The sequence below is a fragment of the Tinamus guttatus genome, unplaced genomic scaffold (assembly GCF_059628265.1).
Source record: "Tinamus guttatus ecotype Peru unplaced genomic scaffold, ASM5962826v1 Tinamus_guttatus_pri_ptg000314l, whole genome shotgun sequence".
Taxonomy (NCBI): domain Eukaryota; kingdom Metazoa; phylum Chordata; class Aves; order Tinamiformes; family Tinamidae; genus Tinamus; species Tinamus guttatus.
In genome coordinates this window covers 6,952,739-6,970,461 of record NW_028288848.1, presented here as the reverse complement: position 1 = coordinate 6,970,461, position 17,723 = coordinate 6,952,739, and the positions used below count along the sequence as shown (strand labels likewise).

Sequence of the window (17,723 nt, the reverse complement as noted above, 5' to 3'; positions counted from 1 at the left end):
GCGCGTGTGCTGGGCCGGGGGCCAGGGGCACTGGGTGCCACCGCTCGGGCTGTGGCCTCCTGCTGTCCCCCTCTCCAGCAACTAGCAGGCTTCAGGAACAAAGGGGCAGCAGGGGCGGGAGTGGCGTCAGGCACCCTGCGCTCGCGCTTGTTGTTTCACTTGTGCTCCCATTAAGGCTGCCGCTTTTAACTTGTTTCAGCCTCTGAAGAGGCTCCAGGGTGGGTGGCAGATGCTTTATTCCCCCTCCGCCTCCCGCCCACCCTCCCCTCTTTTCCTCGGCCAGCTCCTCTTGTTCCCATAACATCCTCTGCCCCGCGGAGGCAGAGTCCTGCCGCTCGGCTTTGCAGCGCAGCCCGCACAGGAGCCGCTCCTGGCGGGAGCTGGAGCGCAGCCACGGCACAGAGTTTGCCTTCGGGCATAGGGCTTTTCCACACAGGCCCTGCGGGGCCGGGAAAGGCCCTGCCCGAGCCGCGGGATGCAGCTGGCGCCTGTGCCCAGGGGCGTGTTGCATGTCCCTGCCTTCCCCTGTGCCCAAACTGGCGCCCGACAGACTCACCCAGCTCATATGTGCACTGAGCTGTTTTGTGAAATCAGCACTAAGGTGCTGGGGAAGGGAGGGGTTTTTCCCAGTAATTACTGCCATGAGCATAAGTTGCATTTTACCAGCTTGTGCTTAGCTGACCGAGCACGCCCGTGCAGACCTATCCTGCTTTAATGTGCTGTAGAGCATCTGCATCTGTGCATCGTCTGGAGAGCAGAGCAGGGCCAGGGCTGGAGCCCTGCTCCGCACGGTGCTGTGCAAGGCCCTTTACGCAGGGCAGAGCGGTGCAAAGCGCCGTGTCCCCGATCTGGCAGCATTTCCCTGCCGTGTGTGAATGGGAAACAGAGAACGTGGACCTGGCTCGTGTGGCTGATGTCTACAGTCACATACACTCGGTGCAATGGTACTCAGTGGCACCTTGTGCCTTGCTCCGTGAGGACAGCTCTGCTGTGCCGTGGTGCTCGGATGCCGAGGCAGGTCACCCGAGCGCCCACTGCCTGGCCCGGGGCTCTTTCCTTGGCTGCAGAGAGCGGTCTCGCCCAGCATGCTGTGGCACTCGGAGCCAGCACTATAATGAGATCTTAATAGTCCAATTATAGCCCATCGATTTACTCAGCACGTAATTGTCGGCTGCTGAGGCTGCCTGATGGAGCAGCGGCCCCGGCTGCCAGCGGGGCCCTGCGGGCGGGAGGCGGGGAGGCTGCGCGGTCCCGCTGAGGCCGCGTTGCTGCATGCGGCCACCAGCTGGTCACCCCAGCGGGGGCGGCAGAGCAGCCTCCCTTGCCTGTCCCCCGCCTCACCCCGCAGTGGGAGTGACAGGATGAGACTGGAGCGGGAGCCCCGGGATGGTGGTGGTGCCGTGTGCGGCTGCGGGGTGGTTGGGATGTGTGAAGGGTGATGGGCTCCCCGAGCATCCCCCTGCGGCCCCGCACGTTGCTCCTGTGTGCCCAGCTGCAGGGCTGCACGTGCATCCTCTCCTCTCTTCCTCTGCCTGCGCCTGGTCCAGCGCCGCTCTCCTTGAGGCTGCCGTTCCTCCCTGCGATGCCTAGGGAGGCGCAGGGGTCACGGGCAGCAGCAGGCAGTGCGCAGGCTCCCGGTGACCTCAGGGACAGAGCATGAGGTGGAGGCGCAGGGGGTGGGACGCCTGTCTCATCCCCCCAGCCAGGCTGCAGCAGCGCCAGCAGCTGCTGGAGCCCAGAGGAGCCCATTAAAAATCAAAGAGCCTGACGTAAGGCTCGGTGCGTGCGCGGAGCCCTGCTCCCGCCTGCCTCCCTGCCGCGGGTGCCCCCTCTCGCGTGTCACCGCACAACGCGGGATGGCACCTGCGTGCTGCAGCACGGACGCGCTCCCGGGTCGCCTCGGCGGGCTGGCTGCTCCGGCTGCCGAGGGAGCTGCTGGCGGCAGCGGCTGCCAAGGCCGGGGCCGGGCGCGCGGAGGCTGCCAGCGCGCGGAGGCGAGCGGCGAGCGCTGTCGCGCGCGGCTGGCAGGCGCCGGGGGGCTCGGCGGAGCCGGGGCCAGCGCTGCGAGGAAGCAATTACCTCCCTGCTGCGGCCGGCCCTAATCCCCTCACGGCGCGCGAGGAGCCAGCTCCGCAAACAAGGCTCAATCAGGTTAAAGTGTGAAGTCAGGATTAGCCGAGAGAATGGGAGCGTGGTAATAGCCGCCCGGACGCCGCGGCCCCGCGGCGGCCCCCTCCCTCCCGGCCTCCCGCCGGCCCGCCGGGCTCTTGCTGCGGAGATTAAGGCAGCCGGGGTTTGTTTGCCTGAGTGGGCTCCCCACTGGGAAGCGATGTCGAACAGTTTTGCTCGGGCGCCCTGCTAAGCGGCGGGCAGGGCCGCGCGCCGGGGGGTTGGCTCCCGCCGCTGAGCCCCTGCCAGCCCCGCGCCGCGCTCCCCGGTGAGCCGGGGTCTGCGCCAGCCTCGCGGGGAGGCTGCCGCGGCGGGGAGAGCCGCGCAGGGCACCAGGGCTGCTGGGCAACTGGAAAACATGGGAGGTGCGAGCGTCCCCAGGCAGGGTCTGGGCAATGCCCATGGCAGGCTCCGTCTTCCCCATCCTTCCTCCTTCCCAAAGCACCCCACGAGCCTGTTGCACCCATGCCGGGAGAAACTACCGCATCCTCAGGGCAATACGGTGCACAGCTCCCGGGGTGGGGATGAACATGGAGTTGTGGATGGAACAACTACTCGGCATCTCCCGCATTCAGCAATTAGGAAACCACAGCCTTGAAGTTTTAGGAAAATATTTAGAAATGAACCAGAAGTAAAGAAAACACTTTCAGGAGAAAGGCTGCTTTCTCCTACAAACCCGCCTCTCCGCTGGGCTGCTCACTGCCACCGCAAGATGCCCTGACGACTTTTGAGGGCATCTGTGTCCAGGGTGCTGGATTGGTCTTTGGGCCCCAACTGTGGGCCAAGCGCATGAACACCAGCGGGGCCGTGAGGAGCATGAGTGCCCTTGGTCCGTGAGCGGTGCCGGCGGGCGAAGCGCCTGTGCGCAGAGGGCTGCGACACGGTGCTGGCGCGGGCGCCACGAGCCGTGCGCCGGAGCACAGCCGTTGCCATCTGCTGTTTCCTCGGTGGCGACGTGTAAAGCAAACATAGCTGGGAGCTAAGAAACACCAGGAGGGAAGGGGCCGTGCCGTGTTCTCGCGCCGGGGAGCGCGGCTCCCGCCGGCAGAGCATGTGTTTGTGCCGTCGTCGTCAGCTGGGTAACTGCGCCGGCAACGTAAAGCCCGTGCCGGGGCCTTGCTGAAACCTTCCCATCCAGCGTCTGTCCCTCTTGGCTTCGGTAGCCCGCGTGGCAGCGCTTCATCGGTGACTGTCATGAAAAGCTGTGAAGAGGAGAAGCAGTGCAAAGTAACATGCAGCCTCCTCGCAGCGCTTCCCGCGCGAGCTGTAAGTGAGCAGCTTGCAGACAGACGCCTGGATTTGCTCCCCGGGCGCGCTGGGGCACCCGCGTGCTGCGTGTGGGGAAGCACGAGCCCCATTTCCCCAGGGGTGACACCCGCTGCACACCGGGGTTGCCGCTGGGCGAGGGGTGCCGGCCACTGTGGTGGCCCTGCTGCAGCCGGCTTCATGTTGGAGGACAGACAGTGGCAAAAGGGCAGCGCGAGGCACTGAGTGCTTTGCAAGGAGGAGCAGTGAGCTTAATCCAGGGGTTTCCGTGGGGTTTTGTAGGGAAGAAAAAAAAAAAAAAAGAACTGGAAAAGTTCTGGCAAACCTGAACAGCCAGTGAGGCCGTTTGCAGGGGAGAAGGGACTCGGCAGGATGCTGCACTTCTCTGAGAGGTCGGGGCGTTAGCTGGGGGCTCCAGCAGAGCCCGGGGAGGGGGGCACACGGTGTCGGGAGGGGGCTGGGTCTGCGCTGCGGAGGCTCCTCGCGGAGCGGGGCGGCAGCGCCGGGGAAGCCGGGCAGTGCCGCCGCGTGGGTCGCGCGGAAACTGCACGGCGGCAGCTGCAGCTCCGTGCAGCGCTGCCGGGCGCCGCTCCGCAGCTCCCGGGCGCCCCGGCTCAGGGTGCCGCGGGGGAGCCGCAAAACACGCGCAGGTGCCCGTGGTGGGGCGGGCTGCGCCCCTGCCCCTGCAGCCCGCCTTGCAATGGGTGTTTGTCTGCGTGCTCCTTGTTAAAGCCGGCCCTGGAGCACTGGGAGCCCGAGCCCACTGCATACAGCCCTGAGCTGGCACCACGGGGTGGGCGATTGCACGGAGGTAAAGTAATTAACGAGCCAATTATTTGTGCCCTGGAAAGTGCAGGGCAGGCTCCATGGGAATGACTGCGAGAGTCACCAAGTGTAATTACCAATGAATCAGCGGGGACCTATAATTGCCACAGTCATGGGGCGTTTAAGCTCCAAGGGCTTTCCCTGAGGGGTGCCCTGCTCTGCACATCGCAGGCAGGAGCTGGGCAGTGCCGGTATCCTGGCCACTTGCAGCTGCTCCGGCTGGTGCCCAGTTCCCTCCGGGATGACTGGGACGCTCGGGGCAGCAGGAGCAGCTCCCTCTTTGCTGATTTATGGCTTCTCCAGGGCGTTGGGGGATGCATTAAATGCCAGCACTGCACAGGACCAGGATGTACTCCACACTCAGGGCAGATGATTCCCCCCCCCCCCGGTGCTTCACAGCATTGCTCATTTTGCCTCCTGCTTCCTCAGGGACCTGAGCGAGAACTTCATCCAGGCCATTCCCAGGAAAGCTTTCCGTGGGGCCACCGACCTCAAGAACCTGTGAGTGACATAAGGGTGGCCACGATTTGCATGGAGGGAGGCAGAGATGGCTGAGCGCTCCCTGCCCCGGCTCTCCCAGCAATGCGCCCTCCTCCTTTTCCCTGCAGGCAACTGGACAAGAACCAGATCAGCTGCATCGAGGAGGGGGCCTTCCGCGCCCTGCGGGGGCTGGAGGTCCTGTAAGTGGGCAAGGCTGGGAGGTCCTGCCAGCTCCGCACAGGGATGGGTGCGCTCAGGTGCTCCGCACACACGCAGGTGCCGCAGGGACATCCGCATGGCATCGTCTCTCCCAGCTGGGTCTGGCACCAGGCACTGCCTGGGATGAGCCTCTTCTCCCAGCTCCAGGGCTCGATCCCGCCCCGGGGTCTGCTTGACTGTATAGGAGGAAAAGCTTGCAAGTGGCAGCAGCACCTGCCTGGGCACTTGGTCCATCCCCGTTCCTCTCCTCTCCATCCAGCCCTGCTTGGGGCGGGTGCTGTTGCTTCCCGGGCTTTGGCACTGTCCAGATGGAGTCACGCTCCCTTTTGTGGTCTGGCTGTCCTGACCTGTCTCCCTCTGCCTCCCCGCAGGACCCTGAACAACAACAACATCACTTCCATCCCCGTGTCCAGCTTCAACCACATGCCCAAGCTGAGGACATTGTGAGTGCCAGTGGGGTGCGATGGGACCCCGAGGGCTGGAGCGGGATGCCCCAGATCTGGATGTCCCAGCAACCCCCTACTTCCCATATGCCGACTGTTCAGTAGTGCCCTGGCAGCATCGTGGGGAGGGAGGGGGCACAACCCTGCAGGCTGGCAAAGGAGGATCAGACCCGTCCCCTGAGCAGTGCCAAACAAGATGGGCTTGGCAACCCATACGGAGGCTCTTGGGCTCCCCATGGCCCCTTCTCCAGAGCAACATGGCCCTCTACTCCCTTTGTGGCACCCCTCAATGTGCCCAGTGGGTTTGGGGCAGCCAGAAAGCAGGAGGGGGTGGGCAACCCATCCCATGGCCCCTGACTGCCCCGTCCGCCCGCAGCCGCCTGCACTCCAACCACCTCTTCTGCGACTGCCACTTGGCCTGGCTCTCGCAGTGGCTGCGCCAGCGCCCAACCATCGGGCTCTTCACCCAGTGCTCCGGGCCAGCCCAGCTCCGCGGCCTCAACGTGGCCGAGATCCAGAAGAACGAGTTCAGCTGCTCCGGTGAGGGGGCGGAGGCGGCGCGTGCGGGACAGGGACACACTCTGCGCCCTTGACTGGGTCATGCCCACTCCCCGCCATGTGTGCCCAGCTCAGGGGAGCCCGCGCAGGGACGTCACCACCCTGGGGTCCGCTCTAAAAGGGGACGTCTGCCCCTGCCCCTGGAGCTGTGCGGGCTCAGGACACACCGGGACCAGTGCCACATGCACCCACTCGGCTTGGCGTGCAGCTCCGGGCCCCGTGTTGTCCCAGCAAACCCAGCCATGACCGAGGTCCTGTCCCCGGTGTGGTGCCAGCCGGGCGCCTGGCCGGCTCCTCGCTATTGCCACGCTGGCTCCCTCCCTGGCAGGACAAGCGGACAGCGCGCGCGCCCAGCTCTGCAGCCTGTCCTCCGGCTCCTGCCCGGCCATGTGCACCTGCAGCAACGGCATCGTGGACTGCCGCGGCAAGGGGCTCACAGCCATCCCCGCCAACCTGCCCGAGACCATGACGGAGATGTGAGTAGGGGCGGGCAGGGTGCCGCGGTGCCAGGGCAGCCCCTCACCGTGGCGGGCCGGCTCCTCCGCGCGCTGTAACGTGCCCGGGGGGCGGTAGCCCTGTGTGATGCTGTGCTGCAGCCCCCAGCAGTGCATCCACATTGCGCGCAGCCAGGTGCAGGGTACTGAGCTGTGGGGGCTCCCTGCATCCCGCTTGGCAGCCCTGGATTTAGCTGCGTTGAAAATGTAAATGGAGAAATAATCCCCTTAGGGGAATCCAATTACAGTGCAAAGCCCCCACTGGGATGGCGCGCAGAGGGTGGCCGAGGTGGCAGGCACCCCCAGGCCCAGGGCCCCAGGGGAGGGAGGAGGTGCCCCTGCCCATCCATGGGGCGCTGGGGGGGACTCACCAGCCCTGCTGCCCTCACCTCTTCCCCCTTCTCTTTGCAGACGTCTGGAGCTGAACGGCATCAAGTCCATCCCCCCCGGTGCCTTCTCCCCTTACAAGAAGTTGCGGCGGATGTAAGCACGCTGCCCACAGGCCCCCTGCTCCCGTGGGCATGGGGCGCCCACTCAACTCGCTGGCGAGGAGGCTGTGGGCAGGGGACTCAGGTCACCCTCTCCCTTTGGCTTTCAGAGACCTGAGCAACAACCAGATCTCGGAGATTGCTCCCGATGCCTTCCAGGGACTGCGCTCGCTCAACTCGCTGTGAGTGGCTGTGCTGGGGGTGTGCAGGGATCCTCATGCCCCCCGGGACAGGGGCAGCGGGCCCCTCATGCCAGCATCTCTCCCCAGAGTGCTGTACGGCAACAAGATCACGGAGCTGCCCAAGGGCGTCTTCGGGGGCCTCTTCGCTCTGCAGCTGCTGTAAGCGGGGGGCGCAGGGCCGGGCGGCCGCAGTGTGGGGCGCCCGACCCCTCACTGTGCCCCTTCCCAACAGGCTGCTCAACGCCAACAAGATCAACTGCGTGCGGGCGGACACCTTCCAGGACCTGCAGAACCTCTCGCTGCTCTCGCTCTACGACAACAAGATCCAGAGCTTGGCCAAGGGCACCTTCGCCTCCCTGCGGGCCATCCAGACGCTGTGAGCACAGCCCCGCGCTGGCACCTCCTGGGCTTGCCGCCTGCCCTGCGGTGGCACGTGCCAGGTCCTCTGGGATCCCAGCCCAGCATTCGCTCCTTCCGTGGCACAGGCACCTGGCCCAAAACCCCTTTGTCTGTGACTGCAACCTCAAGTGGCTGGCGGACTTCCTGCGCGCCAACCCCGTGGAGACCAGCGGCGCCCGCTGCGCCAGCCCCCGCCGCCTCGCCAACAAGCGCATCGGCCAGATCAAGAGCAAGAAGTTTCGCTGCTCGGGTGAGAGGCGGCCCCTTCCCCGCTGCGGACACTCCGTGGGCACGTGCAGCCTGTGGTGCTGGGGTTGGAGCCGCTGGGCTGGGGTTGGAGCCGGCTGCAGGGCATGGAAAGGTGGAGAGGGGGCTTCACCCCTTGGCGGGATCCAGCCACGAAACAAACCCTCTCCTGCACCTCATTCCCTTGGCCACAACTGCCTGAAGCCCTTAACTGTGAGATTTTGGGGTGGAAATGGTGCATCTTCACAACAGCTCTGTGCTGACTGGCATTCACATGCTTTTCTTTCCGCAGCCAAAGAGCAGTATTTCATCCCAGGTAAGAGGACGAGCCACATGGGTGCCTAGGCATGTGCATGAGGGGGTCTGCTTGCCTGCAGCAGTGTTGGTGCCATGTGGAGCCAGACCGCATTTCCCATGGGATGCCCTGTAACAGCCGAATTCCCAGCTGCCGAGGGATGCGGTGCCGCCCGCCTTGTCCTGCCATCACCCACCTGGGCGCTAAGACACCCGGCTCCGCTCGTGGAGGGCAGTGTTCGCGGGGTGCCTGCGAGCCCCCAGGACAGACCCCTGGCCCCGTGCCTGGGGAACAGTCCCACAGACATGCGGACAGGGCCAGCTGCGTGCGGTGGCCGGGGCGGGGGAACTGGGGAGGCTGCAGGCTGGGGACAACCGGGCCCGGCTGGAGGTTCGGGACGGGAGCACGCCGGTGATGCAGGCAGCGTCAGCGGGGCCAGTGCGGGTGCTCACTGCGTGCTGGCCACCCCGCAGGCACGGAGGACTACCAGCTGAACAGCGAGTGCAACAGCGACGTCGTCTGCCCCCCCAAGTGCCGCTGCGAGTCCGGCGTGGTCGAGTGCTCCAACCTGAAGCTAACCAAGATCCCTGAGCGCATCCCGCAGTCCACGGCGGAGCTGTGAGAGCCTGGGCCACGCCGGTCCCCTCCTGCCCTGCTCCCTCACCCGCTGTGCGGCGCTCGGCTCTGCTTGGGGCTGGGCACTTTGCAGCCGTCCCCTGAGATCTTTTCTCCACCGCCTACCCCAGGCGCCTCAACAACAACGAAATCTCTGTCCTGGAGGCCACGGGCATCTTCAAGAAGCTCCCACACCTGAAGAAAATGTGAGTATGGGACATGCAGCTGGGCCAAGAATGCATGAGGGTGCCTGGTCCCAGCCTGCTGCTTTTCCCCACCAGCAACCTCAGCAACAACAAGGTGTCAGAGATTGAGGACGGGGCATTCGAGGGGGCCGCGTCCGTCAGCGAGCTGCACCTGACCGTCAACCAGCTGGAGTCGGTGCGCAGCGGCATGTTTCGGGGCCTGGACGGGCTGAGGACCCTGTGAGTCTGCTCCCTCCATCCCGGGAACACAGTCAGGCACAGGGACCACGATGTCCCTGCTCCTTGTCCTGCTCCAAGCTGCCGGGCTGGTGCCGCTTGCATTGCAGTGCGTGCAGCTTGGAGCAGCTTCCCCATCCCCAGGCTGTATCTGGAGCTCGAAGCTCTGCAGGAGGAGCTGAGTTTTGCAGGGTGCAGCTGCAGCCCTAGGAGCTGGCTTGGGCTGCTCCTGCCCCGCAGGACCTGCCTGGGCTGGCCTGACTGAGCCCGAGTTCTTAGGGCTCAGTTTCCTCAGTCATGCCCTGAACTTACCTGCAGGATGCTGAGGAACAACCGCATCAGCTGCATCCACAACGACAGCTTCACGGGGCTGCGCAACGTGCGCCTGCTCTCGCTCTATGACAACCAGATCAGCACCATCACGCCAGGCGCCTTCGACACGCTGCAGTCCCTCTCCACGCTGTATGTGGCGCGTGGAGAGCCCTTCCCCGGGGCTGTGCCGCGGCGGCAGCTGGCCCGGGACACTGGCGATGCCCTCGTGCTCCCTCCATGTGCGCAGGAACCTGCTCGCCAACCCCTTCAACTGCAATTGCCACCTGGCCTGGCTGGGAGACTGGCTGCGCAAGAGGAAGATCGTGACAGGGAACCCGCGGTGCCAGAACCCCCCCTTCCTCCGGCAGATCCCGCTGCAGGACGTGGCCTTCCCTGACTTCAGGTGTGAGGAAGGTAACTCATGGGCCTATGGAGCTGGGGGGGATGGGGCTGCCCAACCCCATAGGCAGAACTGCTGTGGATCGGTGCCGCTCCGAGCCTTGTGCGCACGTGCCGGCGCCGGGCAGACAGAGGCGGCACGTTCAGAGAAAAGCCTTTTTTAACCAGGAACAGATTTTGAGCCCAGGAAAATATTTACAAACAAACCCTCCCTTCTTCTGCTTTCCCTCCTCCAACACGTCCAGCACGGGAGGGTTGCATCCTGCACCCTTCCTGGCGAGCGGGAGCGCGTGCGGCGGTGCCGGGGATGCCTCTCCCGCAGGAGCCCCGTGCCCTGCCAAGGAGAAGGAGCAATGCTCCGGCCCCCAGCTGCTGGTGCAGACCCTCTAGCACCAGATGCCCTGTTAGAGGGTGGTTGAAGGGGTTATTTCAGGAGCTGCTGGCCCCAGCCATCTGGCCCCAGCACCTTCCTCTGCTCCCTTGTCTTTGCGGTGCTCCTCAAATGCACTTTTGCTTGAGAACGGTGGAAATCAGATCAGCCTTGAGCTGGCTGGTGGCATCCATCATGGCAAGGGGTGCAGTTTGGGGAGCAGTGTGAATCAGCCGGGGCTGTTCTCCAAGGGCAGCCTGTCTCCAGCACCCCACTCTGGGGGCGCAGGCACCGTCCGGGGCTGGGGTCATGGACAGGCTGAGCCCGGGGGGCCACAGGCTGGACACCGGTCACCGTGCGCCTCTCTGTGCCCCGGCAGGTCAGGAGGAGCCGGGCTGCATCCCGCGGCCGCAGTGCCCCCAGGAGTGCACCTGCCTCGACACAGTTGTCCGCTGCAGCAACAAGCACCTCAAGGCGCTGCCCAAGGGCATCCCCAAGAACGTCACTGAGCTGTGAGTGCTGCGTGGGCCTCAAGGCTCCTCCCTGGGTGCCTTGGCTGTGGGGCAGCCCAGACTGCCACACCGTCCTGCAGAGAGGGGCTTGAGTTGCGATGCCCGTGGGCGGGCTGGGAGCAGGGGGCTGCACCGCGCGTGCTGGAGTGGGGTCCTGCGCGGTGAGCGAGGGGGCCTGGGGGGGCTGCAGGCAGCGACTGTGCACATCCGTGTGTGTAATGCCCGCTCCGAGCCCGGAGCAGTCTGGCGCTCCCCTCTCCACAGCCTCCTCTGCCTCGCACGTGCCTGGCGAGCGCTGCAGCCGCCCACGCGGCGCGCGCGGCACATGTCTGGCTGCCGGGGGAGCTGCCCCGCGCGCAGGCGGCTCCGCGCGCTAGCGCTGCGGGGGAGACGCTCCTCATAGCCCCGGGTCCTCGGAGGGAGAAAAGGAAGGGCAGAAGGAGGCATCTGGTGTTTCACACCCAGCCCAAGGTGCTTGCGTTCTCCCTCGCAGCTACCTGGATGGAAACCAGTTCACCCAGGTGCCTGGCCAGCTCTCCACCTTCAAGTACCTGCAGCTAGTGTAAGTAGCTGGGAGCAGCGCCCAGCAGCCGCCCCGCTGTGGGAGAGGAGGGGGGTGTGCAGCCCAGGGTGCAGCTCCCAGGCTGCGCGTGCAAGGCTGGTTTCTGCAGCAGCAATTGCACGTGTGGGAGACTACACCTACCTGCTGCTCCGCGTGTTCTCCTGGCCAAGCCAGCCCGGGCTGGGAAGCGTCCAGCGCCCGGTGTGGTGGGGCTGCCACGGGTGCCCACGGCAGGGCAGTCCCAGCTGTGTGAAGGGGAAGACTGGCCCTTGCAGCCCGCTGCCGTCACAGGGCACAAGCTGGCCACGATCCCCCCATGTTTGTATTTTCCAGCGATCTGAGCAACAACAGGATCAGCTCCCTGAGCAACTCCTCCTTCACCAACATGAGCCAGCTCACCACCCTGTAAGTGCAGCCTGGGCCATGCCAGGCTGCAAGGGGACGTTTCCTGGGGGACCCCGAAGAGCAGGGGGTGCTGGGGGCACCAGGAGCTCTTCCACCTGGGCGATGCTGGGTCTCCAGCGGGCACAGGGGACAGGGTAGGGGCTGGGAGGGCTCCGTGCAGCATCGCCGCCTCCTTGCCTTCCGCAGGATCCTCAGCTACAACTCCCTGCAGTGCATCCCTCCGCTGGCCTTCGAGGGCCTCCGCTCCCTGCGGCTGCTGTAAGTGTTGGTGGCAGCGATGGGGGAGCCGCAGAGTCCACCTCCTCCACCCCCATGTGGATCCTTGGGGCTGATGTCCGGGACCGCTGGACCCCAGAGCCCCCGCTTGCCTGCAGGTCTCTCCATGGCAATGACATCTCCAGCCTCCCTGAGGGCATCTTCGCAGACGTCACCTCCCTGTCCCACCTGTGAGTACATTGCGCACCCCAGCTCTGCAGCGTGGGAGACTTTTGAAGCGCGCCAAGGAAGGTGTTTCACCCCCCTTATGAAGGAGCCTTTACCTGCAGCCTAACAGTCTCCTGCTTGGGGTGGGGGGTGTTCGGCTCTGCTTCCCACCCCTTTCCCCGGAGGTGGTGCAGGAAGCTCCCGCTTGCTGTGGTCCCGCTGGGGTCCATAGCTTCAGCAGCAGCCTCTGTTGCGCCGCCGGTCAGCAGCGGAGGCCCAGCCGCGGCGCAGCCCTGCTCTGCTGCCATGTGCTGCTGCGCGCTGCTCCTGCCGTGACGGGCCCTGCGCGCTGCACCGAGCTCTGCTCCTGCCCGCGACTGCTTGAGCAGTGGCCGATGGCTCCCGCCATTTGCTGGAGCCGCAGCTAAATTTCTCAGCCTGCTCTTCCCCCAGCTCCTTTTGATCCCTTCCCAGCTCCACGGTGGAGCAAATGGCCAGGTGTCCCCTCTTGACATCTCCCTTTGCCTCCTCGGGCGCTGCTGCACAGAGATGGAAAAGCTGCTGCAGCTTTGTCCCTGTGCCCTTGCAGCGCCATCGGGGCCAACCCACTGTACTGCAGCTGCAACCTGCGCTGGCTCTCCAGCTGGGTCAAGACGGGCTACAAGGAGCCTGGGATCGCCCGCTGCGCAGGGCCCCCCGACATGGAGGGCAAACTGCTGCTCACCACCCCGGCCAAGAAGTTTGAGTGCCAAGGTGAGAGGCGCCCGCTCCATCCGTCCCTCGGCCCATGCACGGGGGAGCCGGCAGCCTCCCGCCCCGCTGGCTCCCGGCACGCAGACGCCTCCCCTTGGCTCACGGCCGCCTCCGCTTGATGCCCCCAGGCCCGCCGGCCCTGAGCGTGCAGGCCAAGTGCAACCCCTGCCTCTCCAGTCCCTGCCAGAACCAGGGCACCTGCCACAATGACCCACTTGGCACCTACCGCTGCGCCTGCCCCAGCGGCTACCAGGTACCGCGGGGCCCAGGGGCTGCGTGCCCTGTGCCGAGAACTCCCTGCACAGCTGTGAATGCTCCGGTGCCTCCCGCAGCGCCCTGCAGGCTGGGCTTGGGGCAGGAGGACGGAGGGGGCGAGGGGGCACAGTGCCCATGTCCCCTCCACCTCCCTCGGGGCTGCCTGTGCACCCCTGTGCTTCCTTCCCCAGGGCAGGGACTGCGAAGTGGCTCTCGACGCCTGCTCCAGCCAGCCCTGTGCCAACGGCGGCACCTGTGAGCCCCGGGAGGGCGAAGGAGCCGCCTTCAGGTGAGGACCCCAACCCGGGGGCTCAGGCAGCTGCCTGGAGCCCCCGTGCCTGGGGATGAGCTCAGATCTGCCATGCCCCCGTGCCGCCCCTGCATCCGAGAGCCCTCGAGGCCTTTCTGGGAAACTGGACACAATTAGAGGCTGAAAATAAATGCCAGGCTGCGGGCGAGGAGCTGGGATGAGCTAAATGGCCTCTCGGCCCGTCGCCTTGGCAACTCAGCATCCTTCCCGGGGCGCCCGCAGCCGTGGCAGGGCTGCCACCACCAGGCGCTTCCCTCCTTCCCCAGCACTTGCTTTTGCCCACACAGCTCAGGGGGGATGGGGAGTGCAAGGGTTTTGATTCCTTCCCAGCTCCATGGCAGTGCCAATGGCCAGGGCACCTGCCACAAGGACCCCTGGTGCTGCCCACCCCTGCCCCGGGGCTCCTGTCCCCGCGGCCACCCTGGGGTCTTCCCGAAACGCTCGCTCCCCTGCCCCTTGGCCAGGTGCCTGTGCACGGCGGGCTTCGAGGGCCTGAGCTGTGGCACCGCCAGCGACCCCTGCAAGGAGCACCGCTGCCAGAACGGGGGCTCCTGCCAGCCCGCCACCTCCAGCTACACCTGCCTCTGCCCGGCCCGCTACACAGGTACCCACCGCGTGGCCTTGTGGGGTGATGTGCCGGGCTGCACCGGTGCTGCAGGGACCGGGTCTGGCTGCGCCGCCACCCTCTCTCTGTCCTGCAGGGGATTTCTGCGAGCAGCCGCCGGATTTCTGCTCGGCCGAGCTCAGCCCCTGCCAGCACGGCTCCAAGTGCGTCTCCACCAGCCACGGCCCACGGTGAGTGCCGGCCCTGCTCCCGGACGGGCGCCCGCCCTGCTGGGCCGCTTTCCTCCCTGCCGCCCGGGTGGCGATTTGCCCTGCGGGGAGCAGCCGTGCAGCGCCACAGCTCAGCGCCGTGCTGGCCGCAGGTGTGAGTGTGCCCCCGGCTACGTGGGCACCAACTGCAGCGAGGACTTCGATGACTGCCAGGACCACCGGTGCCAGAACAACGCGCGCTGCGTGGACGAGGTGAACGGCTACTCCTGCCTCTGCGCCGAGGGCTACAGGTATGGCTGGCAGTGCGCAGGGGGCCGTGTCCCCATCACGGGCTAGTGCAGCTAGTGCAGCTAATGCCAGCTGCAGCAAGGCAGGAGAGCCCTCTCCCCACTGGAGTGTGGACACCCGGCTGCCCCGCTGAGTCACCCCCGCGTGTCCTCTCTGCCCCACAGCGGCCAGCTGTGCGAGATGCCGCCCCGCGCCGCTGGGCAGCCAGGGCCCTGCGAGCGGGCCGAGTGCCAGAACGGTGCCCAGTGCGTGGAGCTGGGCGCCCGGGCGCTCTGCCAGTGCCTGCCCGGCTTCGGCGGCCCCAAGTGCGAGAAGCTGCTCAGCGTCAACTTCGTGGACCGCGACACGTACCTGCAGTTCACTGACCTGCAGGACTGGCCCCACGCCAACATCACCCTGCAGGTGGGTGCACGGGGCCGAGCTGGGGCGCCACGGGTGGCTGGGCTGGCATGGGACGGGGGGGCTCCCTCCTTTCCTACCACCAGGTCTCCACGGCGGAAGGCAACGGGATCCTGCTGTACAATGGGGACAGTGACCACATGGCCGTGGAGCTGTACCAGGGCCACGTAAGGGTCAGCTACGACCCCGGCACCCACCCAAGCTCGGCCATCTACAGGTATCTCTCTGCTGGGGGGAGTTGTTCTTCAAGCCCCACCTTGCCCGGAGCCAACCCCATCCTTGCTGCTGTGGGAGCTTGAGGAGGGTCTGGGGGGCTCTCCATGGGGCAGGAAGGGGCCATGGCCACCTCTGTGATGGATCCCTCCCCGCTAGTGCTGAGACCATTAACGATGGGGAGTTCCACACTGTGGAGCTGGTGACCTTCGACCAGATGGTGAACCTCTCCATCGATGGCGGCAGCCCCATGACCATGGACAACTTTGGCAAGCACTACACGCTCAACAGCGAGGCCCCGCTCTATGTGGGAGGTAGGGCCCATGGATGGCCATGGCAAGGACTGCATTGGCTCCTTGCCTGGCACGGCATGCTGATGGACCCTGCTCTCCACCAGGGATGCCCGTGGATGTGAACTCGGCCGCCTTCCGCCTCTGGCAGCTGCTCAACGGCACCAGCTTCCATGGGTGCATCCGCAACCTTTACATCAACAACGAGCTGCAGGACTTCACGAAGACGCGGATGACGCCAGGGGTGGTGCCAGGCTGCGAGCCCTGCCGCAAGCTCTACTGCCTGCACGGCATCTGCCAGCCTGCCGGCGCCCAGGGCCCCGTGTGCCACTGCGAGCCCGGCTGGGCCGGGCCCCACTGCGACCAGCCCCGCGACAGCCCCTGCCAGGGGCACAAGTGAGTGCCCCTCCGCCACCCCACAGCAGCCCTTTGGCTGCCCTGCCTGCCCCATTGGATGCCCTAGAGTGACCTGCTTGCCCCATTTGCTGCTCCATGTGACCCATTCACCCCACTGGCTGTCTCACCATGACCTCCTGCCCCATTGGCTGCCCTGCAGCATCCCCCATGTCCCATTGGCTGCCTCAACATAAGCTTCCTGCCCCATTGGCTGCCCTGAAGCAATAGCCCTGGCCCATTGGCTGCCCCATAGCAAGAGCCTTAGTGGCTGACTGCAGCACTCATCCCATTGGCTGCCCTTCCATGACTGCCTCAACTCATTGGCTCACTGATGGCTCCACTTGATTGACTGTCCTTCCATGACTGCCTCTGCTCATTGGCTGCCACCCGCTTGGCTCATTGGCTGCACCTGCTCATTGGCTGCCCCTCATCACTCGCCTCTCTATTCACCCTCTGCCTTGACCTCAGCTGTCCCTCACTGGCCACCCCCTCCCTCCCTGCGCTCTTCATTGGCTGCTGCACTTTGTGACACTCCATTGGCTGCGCACTCCTTGCTGCCTTCCTGCTGCCCACTCCCATTGGCTGCCCGTCCCGCTGCCAGTGTGGGCAGTGGTGCCCACTGGTGGGATGCGCTGCCCACGCTGCTGTGCCAGTGGCTGCCTTGGCAGTGCGGTGCCACTGCTATGCGGGTGCTGCTCCGTGCCCACGGGAGCTAACGGTGCCGGCTGCCCGCAGGTGCGTGCACGGGCTGTGCCTGCCCCTCGACGCCCTCTCCTACAGCTGCCAGTGCCGCGATGGCTACCAGGGCGCCCTGTGCAACCAGCCGGCTGAGCCGCCCGACCCCTGCCGCCGCCAGCCCTGCGTGCACGGCCGCTGCCGCCTGGGCCCGGGTGGCGAGGCGCTCTGCGAGTGCCACAGCGGCTACAGCGGAGCCCTCTGCGACCAAGGTAGCGGGGCGGGTGGCAGTGACGGGGCCGGGGGCGGCGGCGCCGCGGGGCTGAGCCGGCGCCGCTCTCCCGCAGAGCCTGAGTGCCGGGGGGAGCCGGTGCGGGACTTCCACCAGGTGCAGCGGGGCTACGCCATCTGCCAGAGCACGCGCCCCGTGGCCGCCGTGCAGTGCCGAGGCGCGTGCGGCGGCGCGCCGGGCTGCTGCGCCGCGCTGCGCGTCAGGCGCAGGAAGTACGCCTTCGAGTGCAGCGACGGCGCCTCCTTCGTCGAGGAGCTGGAGAGGCCCAGCAAGTGCGGCTGCAGCCAGTGCCTGTGAGCGCCCAGCCCCCAGCCGGGGCCGCCCGGGGCGCCGGCGAGCGCGGGGGGCTGCCCGGGAGCCCCCCTGCCACCACCGCCGCTGCCAGGACTGCCCTTCGCCCCCGCGGCCGTGCGGCCCTGGCACCGCTTGCCCAGCCCGGACGCAGCTCTCGGAGGAGCCCGGCCAGCCTCGCGCCCCGGCCCGGCGGAGGGTAGAGCTCTTGCATCTAAAGGGTTGAAAAAGAAAAAAAAAAAGAACAAAAAAAGAACAAAACCAAACGTGTAGATAGAGATTTTTTTTTTTTTAAAGAAATGCAGCTACACAGATGGACTAGTACAAGGTGGGCTCATGGCAGGGGCTGTGCTGCCCCCTCCTTGTCCTCTGGCTTCATCTCTGTTCGTTCCTCTGCGGTGCCTGTGCAGGGGAGCTGACGTCCCCCTGGCTTTTCCCCATTCCCGGGGCTGGACTGAAGGGACCTGTCACAGCCCTAGGGAAAGGCTTGGAAAGGCACGCGGGCCGACGGGCCACAGAGCAAGGTGCGCGGTGGGCATCAGTCCCGGCATGCCCACGGGGCTCCAGCTTCGCTGCCTCCCCTCCGGGCAGCCAGCAACGCTCCCGGGACAGCAGCCACCCTGCGGTGCTGCCCTCGGAGCCCGCGTCACCACTGCCAGCTGTGTGGATGGGCAGCCCCCCACTCCGGTCAGCCTGAGCCCCA

At 66.1% G+C, this 17,723-nt stretch overlaps 1 protein-coding gene across 1 annotated transcript in view; it reads left to right on the top strand.

Annotated features, from left to right (window-relative positions):
- Positions 1 to 17,048, top strand: part of SLIT1 (slit guidance ligand 1) — a 37,894-nt gene extending 20,846 nt beyond the window's left edge. Inside the window, exons 5-37 of the mRNA XM_088528702.1 lie at positions 4,690 to 4,761; positions 4,869 to 4,940; positions 5,331 to 5,402; positions 5,779 to 5,942; positions 6,289 to 6,436; positions 6,866 to 6,937; positions 7,053 to 7,124; positions 7,212 to 7,283; positions 7,357 to 7,500; positions 7,610 to 7,773; positions 8,062 to 8,085; positions 8,538 to 8,682; positions 8,811 to 8,885; positions 8,961 to 9,104; positions 9,420 to 9,563; positions 9,661 to 9,827; positions 10,562 to 10,694; positions 11,188 to 11,256; positions 11,590 to 11,661; positions 11,848 to 11,919; positions 12,036 to 12,107; positions 12,674 to 12,837; positions 12,966 to 13,090; positions 13,284 to 13,381; positions 13,867 to 14,006; positions 14,104 to 14,197; positions 14,329 to 14,466; positions 14,629 to 14,866; positions 14,950 to 15,080; positions 15,236 to 15,390; positions 15,474 to 15,762; positions 16,498 to 16,709; positions 16,785 to 17,048. Coding sequence (XP_088384828.1) covers positions 4,690 to 4,761; positions 4,869 to 4,940; positions 5,331 to 5,402; positions 5,779 to 5,942; positions 6,289 to 6,436; positions 6,866 to 6,937; positions 7,053 to 7,124; positions 7,212 to 7,283; positions 7,357 to 7,500; positions 7,610 to 7,773; positions 8,062 to 8,085; positions 8,538 to 8,682; positions 8,811 to 8,885; positions 8,961 to 9,104; positions 9,420 to 9,563; positions 9,661 to 9,827; positions 10,562 to 10,694; positions 11,188 to 11,256; positions 11,590 to 11,661; positions 11,848 to 11,919; positions 12,036 to 12,107; positions 12,674 to 12,837; positions 12,966 to 13,090; positions 13,284 to 13,381; positions 13,867 to 14,006; positions 14,104 to 14,197; positions 14,329 to 14,466; positions 14,629 to 14,866; positions 14,950 to 15,080; positions 15,236 to 15,390; positions 15,474 to 15,762; positions 16,498 to 16,709; positions 16,785 to 17,026 — 4,195 coding nt within the window. The 3' untranslated portion in view covers positions 17,027 to 17,048. The remainder of the gene's footprint in view (positions 1 to 4,689; positions 4,762 to 4,868; positions 4,941 to 5,330; positions 5,403 to 5,778; positions 5,943 to 6,288; positions 6,437 to 6,865; positions 6,938 to 7,052; positions 7,125 to 7,211; positions 7,284 to 7,356; positions 7,501 to 7,609; positions 7,774 to 8,061; positions 8,086 to 8,537; positions 8,683 to 8,810; positions 8,886 to 8,960; positions 9,105 to 9,419; positions 9,564 to 9,660; positions 9,828 to 10,561; positions 10,695 to 11,187; positions 11,257 to 11,589; positions 11,662 to 11,847; positions 11,920 to 12,035; positions 12,108 to 12,673; positions 12,838 to 12,965; positions 13,091 to 13,283; positions 13,382 to 13,866; positions 14,007 to 14,103; positions 14,198 to 14,328; positions 14,467 to 14,628; positions 14,867 to 14,949; positions 15,081 to 15,235; positions 15,391 to 15,473; positions 15,763 to 16,497; positions 16,710 to 16,784) is intronic.
- The last annotated feature ends 675 nt before the right edge of the window (positions 17,049 to 17,723 follow it).